Source organism: Ovis aries, chromosome 9, assembly GCF_016772045.2.
Source record: "Ovis aries strain OAR_USU_Benz2616 breed Rambouillet chromosome 9, ARS-UI_Ramb_v3.0, whole genome shotgun sequence".
Classification (NCBI taxonomy): Eukaryota; Metazoa; Chordata; class Mammalia; order Artiodactyla; family Bovidae; genus Ovis; species Ovis aries.
The window spans coordinates 84,303,330-84,326,479 of NC_056062.1; the positions used below are offsets into that span (position 1 = coordinate 84,303,330).

General features: G+C 35.0%; 1 protein-coding gene across 5 annotated transcripts in view; it reads left to right on the forward strand.

Annotated features, from left to right (window-relative positions):
* TRIQK (triple QxxK/R motif containing) overlaps nucleotides 1–21,517 on the forward strand; it is a 106,332-nt gene extending 84,815 nt beyond the window's left edge. For all 5 annotated transcript variants that reach the window (XM_060393516.1, XM_012184145.5, XM_027973234.3 and 2 more), the window contains 2 exons: nucleotides 13,029–13,114; nucleotides 18,349–21,517. In XM_060393516.1, coding sequence (XP_060249499.1) covers nucleotides 13,029–13,114; nucleotides 18,349–18,462 — 200 coding nt within the window. In that variant the 3' untranslated portion in view covers nucleotides 18,463–21,517. The remainder of the gene's footprint in view (nucleotides 1–13,028; nucleotides 13,115–18,348) is intronic.
* Nucleotides 21,518–23,150: the final 1,633 nt, after the last annotated feature.

A 23,150-nucleotide genomic window follows, 5' to 3' on the forward strand; every position in this document is an offset into this window, starting at 1 on the left:
ATATTGGTTTCTGTCATACATCAATGTGAATTAACAATGGGTGTATATATGTCCCGTCCCTCTTCAATCGCCCTCCCACCTCCCACATATTCCCACCCCTCTAGGTTATTACAGAGCCGCAGTTTGAGTTCCCCGAGTCATAGAGCAAATTCCCATTGGCTCTCTGCTTACATATGTCAGTGTGTACTGTTCCGTGCTACTCTGCATTCATCTCACCCTCTCCCTCTCCTCCTCCACACTTGTCCGTAAGTCTGTTCTCCATGTCTGCATCTCCTTGGCTGGTCTGAGAACAGGTTCAGCGGTACCATCCTTCTAGATCTTATATATATCTATATAGATATACACACATTAATATATGATATTTGTTTGTTGGGTTTTAAGCCAGCTTTGCACTCTCTTTCACCTTCAAGAGGCTCTTCAGTTCCTCTTTGCTTTCTGCCATTAGGGTGATATCATTTGTATATCTGAGGTTGTTGATATTTCTCCTGGCAATCTGGATTCCATCTTATGCTTCATACAGCCTGGCATTATGCATGATGTACTCTACATATAACTTAAATAAGCGGGGTGATAATATACAACCTTGCCATACTCCTTTCCCAATTTTGAGCCAGTCTGTTGTTCCATGTTGGGTTCTAACTGTTACTTCTTGACCTGCATACAGGTTTCTAGGGAAGCAGGTAAGGTGGTCTGGTATTCCCAGATTAATTTTTAAAATGCAGATTATTTTGAATTTTGAAGAAAGCTGCTAAATTCTATTATGTAACACAAATAGCAAAATTTACATATTCTAAGTGTTTTTTCCCTTATATAGTTACTATAAGTCCACTGATTAACAGGAAATATAATGTTTTATTGCTCCAAGTACATTGCTTATTATTAGCATATTTGGGAAAGGCTTTTAAATTTTTTCCTAATAATTATCTTAGATTCTACATACAAAAGGAGAACCTTTCTAATGAGATATTGACAGAAACACTCTATTTCACATAGTACCAAAGGAATTTTAACTTTCAATGTCAGGATTTCAGAGAAATTTTCTTTTTTTATTGGCAATATTAATAATATAATCATCTAAAGATATATTAATATTTATTTTTAAGAATTATACATAATGGATAATAGAATCTATATTCTTACTAAGGCATAAAAACTGTTTTCCATGTCACAGAATTTTTATTAGAATATTGATTTTGCAACTTTATTTTAAACATACAAAGATGACATTTCATTAGTATACATAAATCTCATAAGTTTAAGTTTTAATATGTAGTTATTTTAGAGAAAATCAGAGAGAGTGTTATGGCTGTTTTGATGAAGGTGATTGAGATTGAGGTTTAAGAGTGGTATTTGTCATCATTTATCAACCTGAACATTGCATTTATTCCTGCCATTTGTTTGTTTTATTATATCAAGGAAATCTTTTAATACAAATAAATAGTTAACATAATAATGTAACTTTAAAAAACAAATGTTTAGTTTTAATTGGAGGATAATTGCTTTACATATTGTGTCAGTTTCTGCCAACAATCAACATGAATCAGCCATAGGTATACATACGTCGCCTCCCTCTTGAACCTCCCTCCCTAGGAGGGAACCACCCAATCCCACCCCTCAAGGTCGTCACAGAGAAAAATTTAACTTTTTAATAGTACAGATCTACATAAAGCTATTCTTCAACTAAACTGAGTATAACACTTGACAGAGGAGTAGTTAGAAATTTTACTCCAGAATGAAACTACAAGTATTATCTAAGGACAACTTGGAGTTTTTATCACGAATATAAAATTTCAGTAACCGAGTATAATAGTCCTTCTAACTATGCATGTGCCTTTCACTTTTTACTGCAAAACAGTTAAGCTATAATAAGCACATGCATCAAACAGGGATACCAGTCTCTTGCCTAGCATTTTTAAGGAAAATACATCTGTTCTACAATAGTATATTCACTTGTATGACTCTTTGCAGACATTTAAAGGCTTGAATTATTAAAAGTCATTTACATATAATTGAAACAACTTTCCTAACCTATGACATATGTCCAAGACAATAAAATATAGGCCCAGGAAAGTCCAAAGTGGGGACAACTAATAAATCTCGCACTACAAAGCAGTGTGTTGCTTGTTGACATTTTATTACAATGTAGAATGTATTGCATTGCATGTTAAAATTTTTTAATGATATAGAATATGTTTAAAATATGAAATTGTATAAAATATTGATTTGAATTAGACTCCTAAAAGTTAAGTGTATATTTTATAATCTCTAAGGAGGGTATTGCAACATTATTTTAAGAGATATATCAAAATACAAAACATATGATTTGAATGTAATATTGAAAAATATTCAAATAATTCAAAAAAAGGTATGAGCAGTCCAACAGAAGGAAATCAAAGGGAAAAAAAAAAAGAAAACAAAAATAAAATGGTAGGCCTAAATAAAAATGCGTCAATAGTTTCATTAAATGCTCACCCTCGTGCTCAGTCGCTTCAGTCATGCCCAACTCTTCGCAATCCCATGGCCTGCCCTGTGGCTACTCTGCCCTTGGGATTTTTCAGGCAAGAATACTGGAGTGGGTTGTCATTCCCTCCTCCAGGGGATCTTCCTGCCCAGGGATGGAATATGTATCTCCTGTGTCTCCCGCATTGCAGGCAGATTCTTTACTGCCAAGCCGCTGGGGAAGCCCTCCATTAACTATGAATAGTCTAAACATACCAATGAAAGGACAGGGGGTTTTCAGATTGAAATTTTGTAAACTGACCTAAATATAGGCTGGAGATAAGAAACTCACTTCAAATATAATGATATTAAAGGTAAAAGGATGGAAGAGAAGTACTTCTTGGATGGCAAGTAAGGACCTCAAAAGTGTGTTTTTCTAGACAAACGGATGGCTGATAAACACATAAAAAGATACTGAATATCACTAATTATTAGACAAATGCATATCAAAACTATAATGAGGTATCACCTCAGACTGGTTAGAGTGGCCATCATCAAAAAATCTACAGACAATAAATCCTGGAGAGGATGTGGAGAAAAGGGAACCCGCCTTTTCTCCTTTTCCAATGATTTGTCCACAGTTGGTGGAATTTTAAACTGATACATTTAGTATCCTACAGTTGAAAGAAATGTAAACTGATAGTTATTATGGAGAACAGTATGGAGATCCCTTGAAAACTGGGAATAAATCTACCATATGACCCAGCAACCCCACTACTGGGCATATACCGTGAGGAAACAGTAATCGAAAAAGACACATGTACCCCAGTGTTCATGGCAGCAGCATTTACAATAGCTAGGACATGAAAGCAACCTAGATGTCCACTGGCAAACGAATGGGTGAAGAAGTTGTGCCTATATACAATGAAATATTGCTCAGTCATAAAAAAAAAGAATACATTTGAGTCAGTTTTAGTGAAGTAGATGAACCAAGAGCCTGTTATACAAAGTGAAGTAAGAGAGAAAAACAAATATAGTGTGTGTGTGTATATATATATGCATATATATATATATATATATATATATGAACCTAATTGAACTCATCTCACATGCTAGTAAAGTAATGCTCAAAATACTCCAAGCCAGGCTTGGAGTGAAATTCCTGATGTTCAAGCTGGCTTTAGAAAAGGCAGAGGAACCAGAGATCAAATTGCCCATATCCGCTGGATCATGGAAAAGCAAGAGAGTTCCAGAAAAACATCTATTTCTGTTTTATTGACTATGCCAAAGCCTTTGACTGTGTGGATCACAATAAACTGTGGAAAATTCTGGGAGAGATGGGAATACCAGACCACCTGACCGGCCTCTTGAGAAACCTATATGCAGGTCAGGAAGCAACAGTTAGAACTGGACATGGAACAACACACTGGTTCCAAATAGGAAAAGGAGTACATCAAGGCTGTATATTGTCACCCTGCTTATTTAACTTCTGTGCAGAATACATCATGAGAAATGCTGGGCTGGAAGAAGCACAAGCTGGAATCAAGTTTGTCGGGAGAAATATCAATAACCTCAGATATGCAGATGACACCAGCCTTATGGCAGAAAGTGAAGAGGAACTAAAAAGCCTCTTGATGAAAGTGAAAGAGGAGAGTGAAAAAGTTGGCTTAAAGGTCAACATTCAGAAAAGTAAGATCATGGCATCTGGTCCCATCACTTCATGAGAAACAGATGGGGAAACAGTGGAAACAGTGTCAGACTTTATTTTGGGGGGCTCCAAAATTAGCCATGAAATTAAAAGATGCTTACTACTTGGAAGAAAAATTATGACCAACCTAGACAGCAGAGACATTACTTTGCCAACAAAGTCCTGTCTAGTTAAGGCTTTTTTTTTTTTTTTCCCCAGTAGTGATGTATGGATGTGAGAGTTGGATTATAAAGAAAGCTGAGCACTGATGAATTGATTTTTTGAACTATGATGTTGAGAAAACTCTTGAGAGTCCCTTGGACTGCAAGGAGATCCAACCAGTCCATCCTAAAGGAAATCAGTCCTGAATGTTCATTGGAAGGACTGATGTTGAAGCTGAAACTCCAATTGTTTGGCCACCTGATGCAAAGAGCTGACTCATTTGAAAAGACCCTGATGCTGGGAAAGATTGAAGGTGGGAGGAGAAGGGGATGACAGAGGATGAGATGGTTCGATGGTGTCACCAACTCAATGGACTTGAGTTTGAGTAAACTCCGGGAGTTGGTGGACAAGGAGGCCCGGCGTGCTGTAGTCCATGGGGTTGCAAAGAGTCGGACATGACTGAGCGACTGAACTGAACTGCAGAAACCAACAAAACATCATAAAAATGTTTAAAAATTAAATTAAAAAGTCTACTCTTCTATAAAAGCAAGAACAATGGCAAAAAAACTGTCAATTAATTTTTTGAAAAATGTATAAATTAATGCAAATTTTAAAACAGTGCAAGTATATTTATTTGAGAAATACAGCTAACTCTGAGTAAAAACATCAAGCTTTGTTTTGTTCGTCTCACCTTAGTCCCTCCTTCCTCTCCTGAACCTTACAATGATAACAGTCATGAATGACAGCAGCCTGCAGTCACTGGAGAAGGTGGTTACCCTTTAGAGGTAACCACGGGCTACCCCAAATCCCATCCTCTGAGAAATGTCACTATTTGACCCATCCAGCAACTCACTGAATATCCCCATTCTCAGAACTTGTCTTTATTTGACCTGCCTTATAGCTCATTCTGTGTGAAGGGTTCTTTCCTGATGGCGTGTGGCAAATACAATCCATGGCAAGCATTTAATATCACAACCCCCTGAGGCAGCATTACTAGCATGAGACTGACCTAAAAAAACTTTTTTTCTTTTTCAACTGGGCAATGAGATGTTCATAGTGCCTTTGAAAATCCCTGATATAGTTTCTTGGGGATCTAGAAAGTCATGAGCCTGTGGAGGGCTATGTCATGTCCGGTAAAGACCTGGGAAAGCTATAAATTCTCACTTCTTGCTGATCTTGAGGAAGCTAGCAGGAAGTTAAGGCTAAGGCAGAAGTATAAACTCCTGTTAAAGCATGAAACATCTCTTCAGCAAACTGGTTCAAGACATTTAAGATAATACCTATCCAGTTTCTAGATGAACATTAAGGTAAGTGACTCCATATGACAAAGAATACAGACTCTATAGAATTAGCCCATTAAAGTCACTAAACAAACAGACAGGCAAACACTAACACCAACAAAAGAAGAACAAAGACCAGTAACAATGAATTCTAGGGGAGATCTGTTTTGCAGAGTTGCCGTTTTACATTATTTAACTGTTGCCACATAACATTATTTTGTAGAAAACTGTTTTCCACAAAAAGTATGAAAAAAAAAATTAGCAAATTATGGTCCATGCACAGAAAAAGGATAGAAACTGTCCCTAAAGCTCAAACTTTGGACTTACTAGACAAAGACTTTAAATCAGTCATTTTAAATATGTTCAAAAAACTAAAGAAAACCATGTCTAAAGATATATGAGACTGATGTCTCAACAAATAAAGAGAATAATATTCAGTTCAGTTCAGTTCAGTCGCTCAGTCATGTCTGACTCTTTGCAACCCCATGAATCGCAGCACGCCAGGCCTCCCTGTCCATCACCAACTCCCAGAGTTCACTCAGACTCACATCCATCGAGTTGGTGATGCCATCCAGCCATCTTATCCTGGGTCGTCCCCTTCTCCTCCTGCCCCCAGCCCCTCCCAGCATCAGAGTCTTTTCCAATGAGTTAACTCTTCGCATGAGGTGGCCAAAGTACTGGAGTTTCAGCTTTAGCATCATTCCTTCCAAAGAAATCCCAGGGCTGATCTCCTTCGGAATGGACTGGTTGGATCTCCTTGCAGTCCAAGGGACTCCCAAGAGTCTTCTCCAACACCACAGTTCAAAAGCATCAATTCTTCGGCGCTCAACTTTCTTGACAGTCCAACTCTCACATCCATACAGGACCACTGGAAAAACCATAGCCTTGACTAGACAGACCTTTGTTGGCAAAGTAATATTATAGTAATGTAAATTGTGTATAGAAGGAAATAGAAATTCTAAAGTTGAAAAAATATAATAATATTTCACTTAAAGAGCTTCACAGTAAGTTTAACCTTATAGGGGAAACAGGGAACATGAAGAGAGGTTATTGAGATTATCCAGTCTGAAAAAACATTACATAAAAATAATGAATAAGATGTAGTTAAATAGGAACAGAGCCATACATACCTGCAGGACTCTATCTAGCCTACAAGTCTATGCATAATAATAGTTCTAGAATAAGAGGAAGAAGAGAGAGGGTCAAAAATAATATTTGAAAAAATAATGTACAAAACCTTCTCTGATATGAAAAACTTTAATTTGTATATTCAAGAACCTCACAAAATTTTAAGTAAGATAAACTGAAAGAGATCCACACCTGACCACATGATAATAAAATTGTTGAGAGTCAGACATAAAGAGTGAATTGATGTGATGAAAGCAAAGGAGCGCCAATCAAGAATTCTGTACCAAGCAAAGCTATCCTTTAAAAAAAGGAGAAATTAATGTGTTCTTGGATAAACAAACCCAGAAAATCCATCAGTAGCACACTTGCCCTACGAGAAACACTCAAGGATATTCTGTAGGCTGAAGTCAAAATACATAAGACTAATTAGAATCCGCAAAGAAAAAATAAGCTAACATCGATAAAAGTGACTGCATAGGTAAATATATCTACAAGTGTTTTTTGTATATAATATTTTCTTCTCCTTTCTGACTTATGAGATGCTGATAAAGCAGTCTTTAGATGTAAATTTATACCTGTTAATGACTTTATTAATAAAAAAGGTTTAAAATAATAACCTTTATCTCTATCTACAAAAATAGAAAAAGAAGAGCAAACTGAACTCAAAGCAATGTGAAGGAAGGAAGTAAGATTAGAGTGGAAATATAATATGAAAAGGAAAATCAGTAGAAAGAAATCAATAAAACCCAAATCTTGTTATTTAGAAAGACAGATGAAATTTAAAAATCTTTAGTTAGACTATATAAGGGAGGAAAAAAGAAAAATAGTACTAATGCCAGTGATAAACCAGTATACTATCAATCTTACAAATATATCATGGATTATAAGCGAATATGGGCTTCCCTGATAGTTCAGTTGGTAAAGAACCCACCTGCAAATGCAGGAGACCACAGTTCAATTCAGAGAAGGTGATGGCACCCCACTCCAGTACTCTTGCCTGGAAAATCCCATGGACGGAGGAGCCTGGTAGGCTGCAGTCCATGGGCTCACTAAGAGTCAGACATGACTGAGCGACTTCTCTTTCACTTTTCACTTTCATGCACTGGAGAAGGAAATGGCAACCAACTCCAGTGTTCTTGCCTGGAGAATCCCAGGGCTGGTGGAGCCTGGTGGGCTGCCGTCTATGGGATTGCACAGAGTCAGACACAACTGAAGTGACTTAGCAGCAGCACAGTTCAGTTCTTGGGTTGGGAAGCTCCCCAACAAGCTTGGAGACCTGAAGAAGGGAAAGGCTACCCATTCCTGTATTCTAGCTTGGAAAATACCATGGTCTATATAGTCCATGGAGTCGCAGAGTCAGACACGACTGATTGACTTTCACTTTAATAAGGGAATACTATGGACAATTATGGAGAAGGCAATGGCCATTCACTCCAGTACTCTTGCCTGGAAACTCCCATGGATGGAGGAGCCTGGTAGGCTATAGTCCATGGGGTCGCGAAGAGTCAGACATGACTGAGTGACTTCACTTTCACTTTCATACACTGGAGAAGGAAATGGCAACCTACTCCAGTGTTATTGCCTGGAGAATCCCAGGGACCGGGGAGCCTGGTGAGCTGCTGTCTATGGGGTCTCACAGAGTCAGACACGACTGATGCAACTTAGCAGCAGCAGCAGCATGGATAACTATACACTGAAAAATTAGATAACCTAAATAAAATAATACCAAGGGCTAGTGGTAATGAAAAACTATCAGAACTCTAATTTGTTGCTGGTGCAAATGCAACCACACTGGAAGATGATTTGGCAATTTTTTCAAAAGGTAAATATGATCACTCACCTAGAGCCAGACATCCTGGAATGTGAAGTCAAGTGGGCCTTAGGAAGCATCTCTACAAACAAAGCTAGTGGAGGTGATGGAATTCCAGTTGAGCTATTTCAAATCCTAAAAGATGATGCTTTGAAAGTGCTGTGCTCAATATGCCAGCAAATTTGGAAAACTCAGGACTGGAAAAGGTCAGTTTTCATTCCAATCCCAAAAAAAGGCAATGCCAAAGAATGTTCAAACTACTGCACAATTGCACTCATCTCACATGCTAGCAAAATAATGCTCAAAATTCTCCAAGCCAGGCTTCAGCAGTACGAGAACCGTGAAGTTCCAGATGTTCAGGGTGGTTTTAGAAAAGCAGAGGATCCAGAGATCAGATTGGCAACATCCACTGGATCATTGAAAAAGCAATAGAGTTCCAGAAAAACATCTATTTCTTCTTTATTGACTATGCCAAAGCCTTTGACTATGTGCATCACAATAAACTGTGGAAAATTCTGAAAGAGATGGGAATACAGACCACCTGACCTGCCTCTTGAGAAATCTGTATGCAGGTCAGGAAGCAACAGTTAGAACTGGACATGAAACAACAGACTGGTTCCAAATCAGGGAAAGAAGTATGTCAAGACTGTATATTGTCACCCTGCTTATTTAACTTTTATGCAGAGTACATCATGAGAAACTCTGGGCCGGAAGAAGCACAAGCTGGAATCAAGACTGCTGGGAGAAATATCAATAACCTCAGATATGCAGATGACACCACCCTTAAGGCAGATAGTGAAGAAGAACTAAAGAGCCTTTTGATGAAAGTGAAAGAGGAGAGTGAAAAAGCTGGCTTAAAGCTCAACATTCAGAAAAGGAAGATCATAGCATCTGGTCCCATCACGTCATGGGAAATAGATGGGGAAACAATGGAAACAGTGAAAAACTTTATTTTCTTTGACTCCAGAATCACTGCAAGCCATGAAATTAAAAGACGGTTACTCCTTGGAAGAAAAGCTGTGACCAACCTAGACAGCATATTAAAAAGCAGAGGCTTGACTTTGCCAGCAAAGATCTGTCTGGTCAAAGCCATAGCTTTTCCACTAGTCTTGCATGAATGTGCAAGTTGGACCATAAAGAATGCTGAGCGCTTAAGAATTCATGCTTTTGAACTCTGGTTTTCAGAAGACTCTTGAGAGTACCTTGGACTGCAAGGAGATAAAACCTGTCAATTTTAAAGGAAATCAGTCCTGAATATTCATTGGAAGGACTGATGCCAAATCTGAAACTCCAATACTTTGGCCACCTGATGAGAAGAATGACTCATTAGGAAGACTGTAATGCTGGGAAGGGTGAAGGCAGGAGGAGAAGAGGGTGACAGAGGATGAGATGGTTGGATGGCATCACTAACTAGGTGGACATGACTTTGAGTAAGCTCCAGGAGTAAGTGATGGACAGGGGAGCCTGGCATGCTGCAGTCCATGGGGTTGCAGAGAATCAGACATGACTGAGGAACTGAACTGAACTTATGCTGAAAAAAAGCCCCTGTCACATTATTGCCACATTATTGAAAAGACAAGGCTAGAGAAATAGACGATAGATCAGTGGTTACAAGGAATTACGGGTCAGAGGGAGGTTGAGTGTAGAAGGATAGTGCCGAGATTCTGTAAGATGTTATAGAAAAATACAAATGAAGGTTTTGGCCAACCCAATATAAACTTTCTATATCCAGACTGTAGTAGTAATTACATGAATCTGTATATAAGCATTAAAACTGATATAACTGTACACCAAAAGAAAAAAATGTTGACTTTATGAGAATTTAAAAATAAAATGAAATAATAGGCTTGTATTGGAGAAAGGCATAAATCAGTCCATCAGAAATTAAGGAGATGCTTTTGTTGGGGGAGAAAACTTTTGCTACTTAAACTATATCATGGGAAATTCAAATACGGAAATGTGATGAATAGTGAAAATGAGGGGGAAAAATTGAGATGATTGAGTCCCTGTATTAGCTTCATGGGCTCGAATTTCTCCCATATAAAATATAATGAGCAATTGCTAAATTGTTACTGTGATTATTGTGTTACTGATAGAATCAGATCCAACTGGATTTCAGAATTGCCTACATATAAAATCTAGATTATATAGGAGTGTTTTTTCCTAGGTATAAGTAAGTAAAGTCAAGAGCTTCTTTTTTATATTTTTATCATGTGGGCATAGGTATTTTTTGAAACCATAAAAAATTAAAATGTTAAAATTCTCATTGGGTATAAAGGAAAGATCTGGTTTTAGTTACAAAGAACTTAGCAGATGTCCCTGTAAATGTTTTCCCTCAGTAGAATGAAACCACATTTTGCAGTATATACTTTTGGATATCATAGTCGGCAAAGAGAATGCTATATTAATGACAAACGCACTTTTTGAGGTATGAGGTATGCAGTAATTTTTAAAACTATTATTAATATAGCTTCAAATGTTTGTATCAACATTAATATAAATCTATAAATATTATTCTTTAAGAGATTATAGGAGTTGAATTGAATAGAATGCATTATTTAGCCAATGGCAAGTGAAGTAGAATGATAAAATCTCACTTTAACATTGACTTTTTTAGGCATTTTTGTATCTGTTTTATGACAGACACATCATCCAAAATACTGTATGTCTATGAAAGGCAAATGGTTAAGGTAATTCTTTTTTGTTTATTTATTTTGTCCCTCTGGCACCCAGAATTTATTATAGGGCATATATAAGATAATATAAGAAATGACTCCTTGGCTTCATATACATAATAATGAAATTTCTCTTTAGATTCTCATTAGAAATTTGCTTTGTAACCATGAGTGGAGACATTTGGTGTGTCACCAGTTTCATTGTTCTGACCTGTTTATATCTCAGCAGGAATAATGACATGAATAGTTTGACCATTGAGAATGCAAAATCAGAGTGAACACTTGTCAAGGTTTTTTTTTTCAGCAAAATTAAATGTTGCTAATTTAAAATGGGTCAGAGTAATATTTTTCTGTATTTTATTCATTGTGTAATTTAAATTTAGATCATTTGATATACATTCTTACAGTTGGCTCATTTCTGGATCATTAAGCTCTACCATGAAATAATACTTATTAGACTTCTGCATGCTTATAGATCCAGAATGAGTGCAGTTAAGGAAATAGCATGCATTCTTCTTTAATAAAAACATAATTCTTCAGTCAAACAAATACTTTGATGTGTCTAACAAACACAAATACGGCATTTCTTCATTATTCCAATCTATTTGTCTCACTTCTCCCTGCCATTTCTAATTCTAAAAATCTAATAGAATTCTAAAGATACTCTTGAATCATTAGCAAACACGTTAAGAAGACCCAGAGAGATGTTATGGGGAGGGAGGTGGGAGGGGGGTTCATGTTTGGGAACGCATGTAAGAATTAAAGAAAAATTAAAAAAAAATAAAGTAGAAAAAAAAAAGAAATATATTGCACATTACACTTTGATGATATACTTTAGATAAACTGCTTTCAGGTTTACTTCAGTGTGGCCAAATAAGAGAATATAAAATACTCAAAGAGATTATTTGGTCACATGTTACTTCCCACTCAGAATGACATATGCTTATATTTGACACTCATTTGACTCAATTATTGGCTAAGAGTTTGGTTAACAAAAAAGTGTACATTATTCTAGTCAGTGTTTTTGTTGTTGTTATTGTTGTTAAATCTATTTTCCTCACAGGCTGTGAAATAGCTCTTTTGTTACTCATTAGTGGGGTCACCAGATGGTACGCAGAAAAAAGCAAATTTTGTGACTCTAACTTAATTTTGTTCATTTCTGGTTGTTAAATTTGGAAAAGAAGATTGAAATTAATATTTCAATATAGCTGCTGCTGCTAAGTTGCTTCAGTCGTGTCAGACTCTGTGCGACCCCATAGACGGCAGCCCACCAGGCTCCCCTGTCCCTGGGATTCTCTAGGCAAGAACACTGGAGTGGGTTGCCATTTCCTTCTCCAATGCATGAAAGTGAAAAGTGAAAGTGAAGTCGCTCAGTCATGTCTGACTCTTTGGGACCCCATGGACTGCAGCCTCCAGGCTCTTCTGTCCTTGGGCATTCTCCAGGCAAGAATTCTGGAGTGGGTTGCCATGCTCCTCTCCAGGATGAAGACAGTTAACCTTACCTATTTAATGGGATCTTATGTATATTCATTTATTTCCAAATTTGTCTCCAAATGCTCCAGATGCTCTTTGCTTTAAACATCTTATTCTCTAAAGGAATTTTTTTTCTTTTAAATCTTTGTTGATGTTCACTTCACAGGAAACTGAATATGTCTGTCAAGTCTTCTTCCTGAAAAAGTAGGAGAAAGAAAAGTAGACCTTTTAGGGTGACCAGTTTATGGTGTCTGTAACTGGGAGTTACTTTGCAACTTTGTGTTCCAGATTTACTCTATTTAAAAGTTCTTTGGCATTTCAGATGGCTATTACACTTGAATTATAGCTCATTGTCTGAAATTATTTCTTTTTAGGTAAACAGGATTATAAAAAAACCAAACCTATTTTACGAGCAACTAAATTAAAAGCAGAAGCAAAGAAAACAGCAATTGGCATAAAGGTACCTGTATTTGCTAACTTTAAAATTTGATATATTGCCTGCCACTTCATTTTCTAAAATGGATTGCATAAATGTTGAATTCTAGATGTTTTTTGACGTTTCAAAATCTAAGTCAAATGCCAGAATTAGAGGCTTTTGAAAAGAATTTACTTAATGAGAAACATCCTTCCCATTCTAAGATTTTATCAGGTCTTAGATTAAGACCCAATATCACTTAAGAGAACCAGTTACACTTAAAGTTGCAACTTTAAGTTCTGTCGCTTCTGTTTCAGTTCAGTGATATATGTGGCCTGGATCAAAAACTTTTCTCATTTGCAAAAAATTTCACTTTATGGTTGTTTATGTTTTAATTATAATTGTATATACTCAGATCACTTCATGTATTAGTTTAGTTGTCAGTACTCTCGATGATGAAATTCTAATGACGTTCCCAGACGATGTTCTTTTAAAAAACCAGTGTTTTTACTGCTTAAGAAGGATAAAAGCTATTGAGAATGATGTTAACAGATAATCCAATGTGCTATCACAATGAAGTTCAACAAAATTACATTTACATTATTACTCATGTCGACTCTGCCAAATATTTAGAGTAAAATTAAACTATAAATAGAAAAATTATTTTGGTGGCTCCAGTGTCAAATGTGTAAAGTTAAAGTGGCTAGTGCATATATTTTATTTAAGTATTAAAATGTTAAAAGGAGATTTTGGTTTTTATCTGGCAGATGAAAAATCAATTTTTCTAAGTTATAGCTTATAGCAAATGCCAAGGTATTACTACCAAGCTGCAACAGCTGTTGAACTGCCAGATGATATATTTGGTTGTCTTCCAGAATTTGCTATTATGATCACAAAACACTGCCTTCTTTTTACTCCTGATTGCTGATTTTGATCAAGCATTGCCGTGTGCTGTGGTATGTTTTCACAATAGCCTCCTCAGTTAGTTCTGTGTGTCGGTTTTTAATGAAGAAAAAAGAAATAGTGAATTACCTTTTTGTTTAAAAGAGAAATGATTAATCCTTTGAAGTTTTCTTCTAATTTCACATGAAATTTCATTCATCTTTAAAATTATTTGTATGACGTGAACTTTCTAAAACCAGTGCTTATTTCCTTATTTTGCAGTTAGTTACCCGATGACTGTCTTTTGTAGTGAGAGCATTGTCTTGTCATTTTCCAGGAAAGCAATGTGTCATTTACTTTTATCTTTCACAATATAGTACTTTGCTTTTGTTTTGTCAGAAAAATATTGGGGTAGTACACTCTGCTTGCGGCACAATATAACGAGAAACTATAAGTTAGAATTTGAAAACCAGTGCCGCCGCGCATTTATTGATGTATACCACTTTCCCATACACTTCCTTTTTCATTTGGTCTTATAAGTTTTGCTGTGGTTTTACTTGGAGGAAATAACCATGTTTCTAGTATAAGTCTACTTTACAGTGCAGTCATTTAATGTATTGTTTCAAAACAATGTAAAATTTATCTCTTATGAGAAAAAAAATTGTTCTTAGATTTCATTTATGATTTAAAGCACGTACAGAAAAATTTTTGACCTCACAAACGTAGCTCCTTTTTAATAAACTAGCATACCATTTTGATTTGTAAACCTGTGAAAAACAAAAACCTTAGCCTTAAACATCATTTACTTTGTTTGAAAATTTATGTGAAATGCCCATTAAAATGATAGGAAACTTTTTAGAATCAGAACCATGGAGGTGTTTTACGTTTCAAATCTAGCGTACTAATTAGCTTGCCCTGTCAAACTTTGATTGCCTTGTCATTTTCAGCATAGTATTTTAAATAACGAAGTTTCTTTCAGGATTGCCATTCAATGCTATTTAATTTCCCTGGTGAGTGATTTTATCCATACCGATAATGTCAGAGAAGCAACTAAGAACTAACGAACATCAGACATGTTTGACTCTTACCTAGTTAATACAGGAGGACCGTAATGTTATCTTTTATCACTTGACTACTTAGTTTTCAGAGGGAATCATAGTCACGCTCTTCAAATAATGTAAATATGTAGAAAATGTGAACAATTGCATGGGATAGAAAAATAACAGCAGTGATAAAATTGAACACAAAATAAAGAGGCCTAGAATCACTTGCTTCTTTCCTCTAATGTTATAATGATGCAGAGTCTAAGATAGCACATTTGTAAAATGGATTTTATGCCATTTACCTCACAGAATAGTTGGGAGAGTTAAATAATACAATGATAGAATTAAAACACTTAACATGAATATGTGCTTGAACTAGCTGTTACTGGTTTGCATAAATAAGACTTTCCTTGGATGCTTGTCATTGGCCTAAAGATCCCCTACTTCAACTAAGTCTGCCTTGTGTGACTATACTCCGTATTACAAAACGTTCTTAGTTTTGTTGTGAAGATAGTATTGTGGATGTCATTGCGGTAAAGTTTTCAAAGCAGTCTATAATTTTAATATATACCTTACTTATGAATTATATAAATCTGACTCAATCCTTCATTATCTATTTAGAAATTGTATTACCGTATTGTAGAACCTGTGAAAGGAAAGAAAAGACATAATTATTTTGGAGAAATTTTTATAAGAAACCACTTCCAGATTTCAGTAGCATCTACAATCGATTGAGGAATCATGGATATGAGATATTAAAATTGCACAGTAGGGTACCTTACCCTCAGGGCCTTCCAGTGCATTTTAATAAATGAATGTTTAGCAACAGAAAAATTCAAGGAACAGTAATGATTCAGAATAAGACACGAATATGGCTGCTTCAAAATGTGAATTAATTTCTATTGTGAAGCTATTTTTGGTTCCTGTGTCTTACCAATGTAAACAAAATAATTTATGACCCAGTAAAGTGTACCACCTACAAAATATTTGCATGACTAATATTTGCTGTTTGGTTGCTGTTCAATTTGAAAGCTTTTTTCAAGAATTGCAAATTAGTAAAAAAATAATTTTAGAATGTAAATACCTGTTTCCTAGTATTTACAAGGAAAAAATAATCTTTATTTATTAAGTAGTTTATTAAGTTTATTTAAGAAACTAATAAAATAATAAGGATCAAAATTTGATTTATCTGTTATATAAATGACATATTCAAATATCAACCACATCTTGCTAACATGAGTCACCTGGAATTATTATTTTTGTTCTTTTTTGTTATTTCTGATCTAAAGCTAAAAATGGCCAAGGGCAAAGAGTGTCATCTTAGGGATATAAGTTATGATTTGCATAACCAGCATTCTGAAGGCAGTGTTTTCCAATTTTACCAGTTTTAACCTTCCAAACATGCAGTCCCCACAGTAATAATCTCTTTAACAGAAAAGGGACATTTTGACAAAAATGATTTGCTGTACTTCCTCATCTAATACTTCTTAAGCCTCACCAGCATAATGTAGTATAGTGAATAGACTTAATTGAATTAATAGATCCTCTGAAGTTGTATTCTATGAATGTTCTCCACTTTTACCCTTAAACCTCTTTTTTATGCCTCTGGATATTCTAAAAATGTACAATGAAGGTGAAACAATGTTGCTTGAAAGGATAAGAAGGAGTTGAAAAGCAGCAATTAGAGGTGATTATTAGTGAGAATGAGAATCATGGCCTCCAATCAAGAGTAAAAACTTTCTTCTTGTGTTAAGCTAATGTGAACGGTGACTGCTGGTGAACAGTTTTGTTGTCCACTATGCAGAACAGATGGAGTTTGCAGTTGTGTGTCACTTGTTTATTACATCCTCTTAAAATTAGTAGCTGTGTAACCAGATGGGTCTGGGAGCACAGCTGTGGATACAAGAAAATAAATGAAACCTGTCTGATGCTGCCGTGCCCTTTTGAGATGCCAAAGTATTCCAACTGCAACAGAGAAAAATTCACTTTAATTTGACATTATATTGATAGAGTAATTTTTGTTTTGTTTTGATTTCATGAAAGTAGATTTAGAAATCGAATCTTACAAAAATAGTTGACACTAAATCTTTCAACCCCATGATTTTCATTAATATTAATTTTTATAGTTTTCAGATCCAAAAATGTAATTTTTTGGAAAGCTAAAAATCTGTATAAAATATCCACTTTTAATTTCAAAATTCAGGTAAAAATGACATGTTTATTATAAACCAAATTGATTTTATTGTCTTTAAAGTTTATTAAGTGGCATATGAAAAGCTATATTTGTTTTAAGTGCAAATAAATAGTTTCTCCATAAAATAGTATCAGGAGGGGTGTGATATGAAAGTGAAAATTAGAAGGGAATATTTAAGCCCTTTAAGATACTGTACTAGAACTATTTGTTCTTTTTTCTGTTTAGCCAAGTGATATGCTAACATTGAGAAAATTCCTTCATGGTATGTCTCTATATCAATACAAAAAGTTTATAGATTTTCTAAAAAATAATATGATTTTGCTGTTGTGTATGTGGTAAACTTCCTGGCGATTATTTCAACATAATCAATATAATCTGCATCAGATCACTAAGTGAAGTACCCAGGACCATCCTTCATAGTTGTGATAATTCTATCATATCATATCATGCTTCATGATCCAAGAGTATTGAGTTTGGTTCTAAACATTGTAAACTATAGAATTTAGAGTTAAAAATAAGAGTTTTAACAAAATAATATTTAATAAGAATGTTTATGGGCTTCCCAGGTGGCGCTAGTGCAGGGACATAATCTAGAAACTTGTTATAGTTGTTTCTTCCCTTTAGAAAAGGAATGATCATTTTAGAATCTGTGTCCAATTGCTATAATTAATAATTAATGTGTTGAAGCAAGAAATACAGAGAAAGATAAACTGTGTAGGCAGAAACTACACTGCTTGCATCCAACAGTTTGATATCTAAGCTATGAAAATATATTAAAATTATAAATGTTAATGTTACTATTAGAAAGATACAAGCTAAATAAAAGTAATAACAGGTATAAATATACTTCTGTTATTATACCCACTGATGTTGTTGTTTAGTCACTAAGTCATATCTGACTCTTTTGCGACCCCATGGCCTGTAGCCCACCAGGCTCCTCTGTCCGTGGGATTTTTCAGGCCACCAGGGAAGCCCACGCACTGTTGTACTTGCCATTATAATAGGTGTCCTCAACCACGAAATAAGTTTCTTTGCTTAATGACAGAAAGTGTTAAAAACAATGTGATTATTGTAGACTTTTTTTAAATGTCATGAAACTATAAACATTAACCAATCGCATTTCATGAATTTCAAATCTACTTTTTTTTTTCCTTCCTCAGGAAGTTGGCCTTGTGCTTGCAGCTATACTGGCCCTCCTGCTGGCTTTCTATGCTTTCTTTTATCTCAGACTGTCCACAGACGTTGACCCTGATCTGGAACCAGATGAAGATTAGTTGAGCAGCAATCAATGCATGAAAAGGAAATAATTTTATAAAAGCACCTCTAGGGACCAATACTTTCTGAAATACTGAGACAGCAAGATCTTGAATTTTTTTCTGCTGGTATTTTCAGTTTGCAGAAATCTCTTTTTAAGTAGTTGCATAGGATATCAAGAAAAGAACCTTACCTAGCAATGTAGTATAATATGTGTGCTACCAGATACTTTTATAAATCTTTCTACTTTGACAGGCAACCTATTCATGGTGCATTTTGATAAAATGGGAACCAGATCCTAAATTCTTCGGATGTCTTAGGCAATTTATGTGTATAACTCCATCACTTGCAGATTACCAAATCTGTTTTGTTCGTGTACATCATGAGTGGAAGTATATATCCTCATTTCCAGAAGCATTCTCTAGTCACATTGAGCGCCTAAGAAGGAATGAAAAGTCATGGGAAATTTTTCATTTTACAAAGAAGCCCTGCTTTCTTTCCAGACATATTTTATATCATTAGACTATCTGCACATACATCTACAGTAATCTTTTTTCCTTCTTTGCCAACTGTTCAGTGCACATGTGCTCCATCAGAAATGGCACCTGGATGACAGAAGCTCAAAGAGTCACATATGTCTCTAAAATAGAGTTCCTTTCCTCTTGGGCTGTCTGAACTGGTGTAAACAGAAAGTTCAGTTGATCTTGATTTTAATTAACTTATTACTTACTAATATAAACTTGGAATCCTTTTTTAATTATGTTGTTCTGGCTGCTTGCTGTATCAGTTTGCCCCTCTTGTTAGAGAGTAACAATCTGTCATCTAACTGTGCAGTCTTTTTCATACAACAGTAATAGCAGAAGTCCTACCTACTCAGAGGCAGTTTCTTGGGTTGTCTCATATCTGAACAATACAGACTTGTTTTACAAAATTGTACTTTGCCTCTAGGGAATTAAATCAATTAAGACTCTCTTGTGAAAAGCAAGTAATAGAAGGAAATATGTGTCTTATATTACCTGCATATGGAGTTTTTTGTTTATATGATTTTTCAAGGTATTTTACATTTGTTGGGTTATAATGACTAATGTATTCAATATTTTTTACTGGTAGTGGATTTTTAAAACATTTTTACAGCACACAAATACATTAAGCTTAGAAAATGGAAAAATATGTGTCCACAGCAGAGTCGTTAGTTACTACCTTATATAAGTATGTGTAGAAAATGAATAGTTTGCAACATGTTCTTAAGGCGTTTTATAGTGTATTTATAAAGACTGAATAAAATGTTAAGATTGTTTCCATACTCACATACTCACCAAGAGCACAAAGTTTTGATAAATATCTTTGTGACTTTTGCAGATAGTTGAATATGGCTGTATAGCATTTTGTTCTATAGACTTTTTTCAAGTAGTTTAATTTACTTCATTAGCATGCAAACAGCCAAAAGATCCAGTATCCTCATAGATACTTTTTGTCAAACAGCTGAGGGCAGAATTTAGCCAATGCTATTTACTGGATTCTTCGCCTTGAAATCACAAACTTAAGAGACAGACCAAGAGTTCCTATACACTCACCATAGTGGACCAATCCAAGTGGCATTTTTAGGAAAGGTTGCAGCATTTAATGCCATGTGGTATGTCTGTTTGTGAAGTGGGTGGCAAGGGAATATCCAAGCTGGCATTTTGGATATGATGGGTCTTTTACTTTCCTGAGTGACATGCCACATGTCAAGAAATACTGTTTTCCCTTACTCCTATCACATTTACGTGAACAATTTTCATTTAGTTATTTTCCCTCCCATCTGGTGCTAAATGCAGTCGTATTAAATAAAGATTATATCTAATTTCAGTGGTAATTTAAATGCAAGGATATGTAATACTTGTTTATTAGATACCTATCCAAGTGAGATATAACAGAATCTATAGTATTTAAAATACATGATTATACTCTTAGAAATGTTTGAAAATTCATTATTACTCTGAAAAAATAATTTATTATCCTGTTCTACCTTTGAGGTGTTCTTTGGGAGAAAATGTTGTTTTTGATAATAATGAATATTAGGCTAAACACAGTATGATTATAGGCAAGTTTCATTACATAGTTTTACCAATACTCTGAATCTATGGCTGGTCTGTTTGTATGACTGACTGACTTATGGTAAGTTCTAAGAGCTAAATTCTGATTTTAATAAATAGCAGGTAAAGTGAGACAGTGTATGTTTACAATACACTATTTTTGTGAAGTCCACATTTTTCAAACTTGCCTTAGTTATAAAGCAGCAGTTTTTTTATAAAGAAATCCCAAGTTGAAGTCTAGTTTGAATCTTTGAGGTCAGAGAGGTGTTATCCAGCCTGTGGTTTCAGGGCACTACACTTTTGAATAGTGAGGGGTATTTGGTGTAAGTCTGAGACTGGCACCAGACAAATTTTAGGAGTCAGTTTTTCCCCTGCAATAATTCATCGCTCAGAGTAATTCAGAAGACAAAAACAGAAAAATTTAATTACTTTTCAGAATGTTAGAATCTGTTAACATGCTGTTTCTGCGGGAAAAATCAATTTCAACTAATGCAGCTGGACTTAATGTACAACCTAGGAAATGTTGTGAATGAAGTGAAAATGGTTATTGCATCTTACTTGCATGCAAAATAAAGAAAATGTAAATTCATCTGAGAGGAGATGTAAAAATATTACCTCAACTAGAATTTCTTTTGAAACAAATGTACTAAAAGCCTATTTTAGTACAGAGTCGGACATGACTGAGCGACTGAACTGAACTGAACTGATGAGGTTTGTTGTTTTAAGGTGACAAAATACTTGAAGATTTTCTAATCTTTTTCAATTTTTCATAAAATAGAAATATTTCCATTTCAACTGATGATTACAAAGTCCTGAGAATATATTCTTATTTTTCTGTAATTTCGGTAGTGTAGTGATCTGCATATATTTAATAAATGCATGTTAAAATTAATCTCTTTTAGTCTTCTCAGAGCCTGGCACAATTTTTGCATGTGATATATGGTCAAAAATTATTTGTATTTAATAAATAAAACTTAAAATCACAATATTTTTCAACTCAGCACTTAGCATTTATGATCTTTGCTTGTATTGGGGCACATATACATTTAATCCTGGTTTTCTTGATGATCAAGACAACTAGCATTCGATCTATTATAAAATAGAAATATTGCTCTTTTTTAGGAAGTCAAATACATTATTCTGATCTTAATCATCATTCAAAATCATACTCATTGTTTTAAATTTAACTTAGTCCAAATCTTCACTCTTACTGAAAATAAAACTAAATTTTCATTATAATGCTTATATTTATGTGAAAATGAAGATGCTTTATTTTTCCAGATTCTGAAATTATATAGTCATGATAATTGAGTAGAACAAGTTATACTTTAGATAGCTTCAGAAATAAACTTCTGGAAATTAAACAGATTTTAAATGTTAATGTATTTCCTCCATAAATAAGGTTGTTGAGCCAGAGGCTAATCTAAGATAAGCTTTTATTTCCTTGTTACCAACAATTAGGCTTCTTTACACTTACCTGAGGCTTCTCTGGGGAGATTCGCACCACTTCTCCCTTAGCAGCACTGCCTTCTTTTATTAGAATTGCTCCAGTGCAGTCTGGTTAGGATGTTTGCTAGATTTTGTTCCACTGACACCATATCTAAAATCAGTACAACCTACAGAAAATATCGTAGCAGATGAATCCAGTGCCTACAGAGACACTTTGCTATTTTGTATAGGTTGTAGCTGTACAGGTAAATATAGAGGGAACTGGGAGAGTTGCTTAAAGAATTGCACCAGTGTGGAAATATCTATAGTGGGTCAGTAAATGTATTTAAAACAATTGAACTGCTGTCATATTCAGCACTGTGCCTCCTTGTTAAACGAAATTTTTTTATCCCTAGCAACAGACATGAGATCCGTATTTCAAGAAAAATAAGATACTTCACTTGCCAGAAGATTTTTTGATGACAGTACCCCCTCCTATTCTTCATTTTTTAAAACAACAACCAAATTGGTGGGGAGGCAGCCAAAATTTGAGGTACCAATGCCTCTCGAACAGATGTCGCACCATTATTTTTTAGCTCGTTTAGATGAATAAACATGTTAAACTGTGAAGTATTACATTTTAGATTTTTTCATTAAAAAAAGAGACAATCTGTTTACTGTCCTAATTGAGACAACAATCCTTGTGGTTGCCAGTTTTGGCAGTCATAACAATGAACTATAAATATTTGGACCCACCAAGTAAATGGTGGCTATAAAGGCTATAGCGTGTGTAAAGTTCTGTTTTCATGGGCACCCATCTTAGTGTGGCATTTTTTTCCTGACTTCTTCAAATACAATTGTTTGTGTAAATGTGAAACTTCATGGTAAGCCTAAAAGAAATTGATTTCAATATCTAATTTTGTTCTAGTTTATCATCCTTTTCAGTGTTCAGCTATCCATCTGCTTGTAACAAATTGCTTCTGCAGTTGCTCTGTTGAATGTGACAAGGCAGGTCTTCATTGGCTTGTCTTCTCTGTACATCCTAGGATAACACAAAGTTCAGAGGTCTTTTTTTCCCCCCTATTTTCATATTTATAAAGTGAAGGTAAAGGCATTTTTAAAACTCTCTTAAATTGTAGCAGTTTTTAAAAAGAAAGTTTTATAAATAAAACATGACCAAATATAACTCTTGGTATAATGACCTA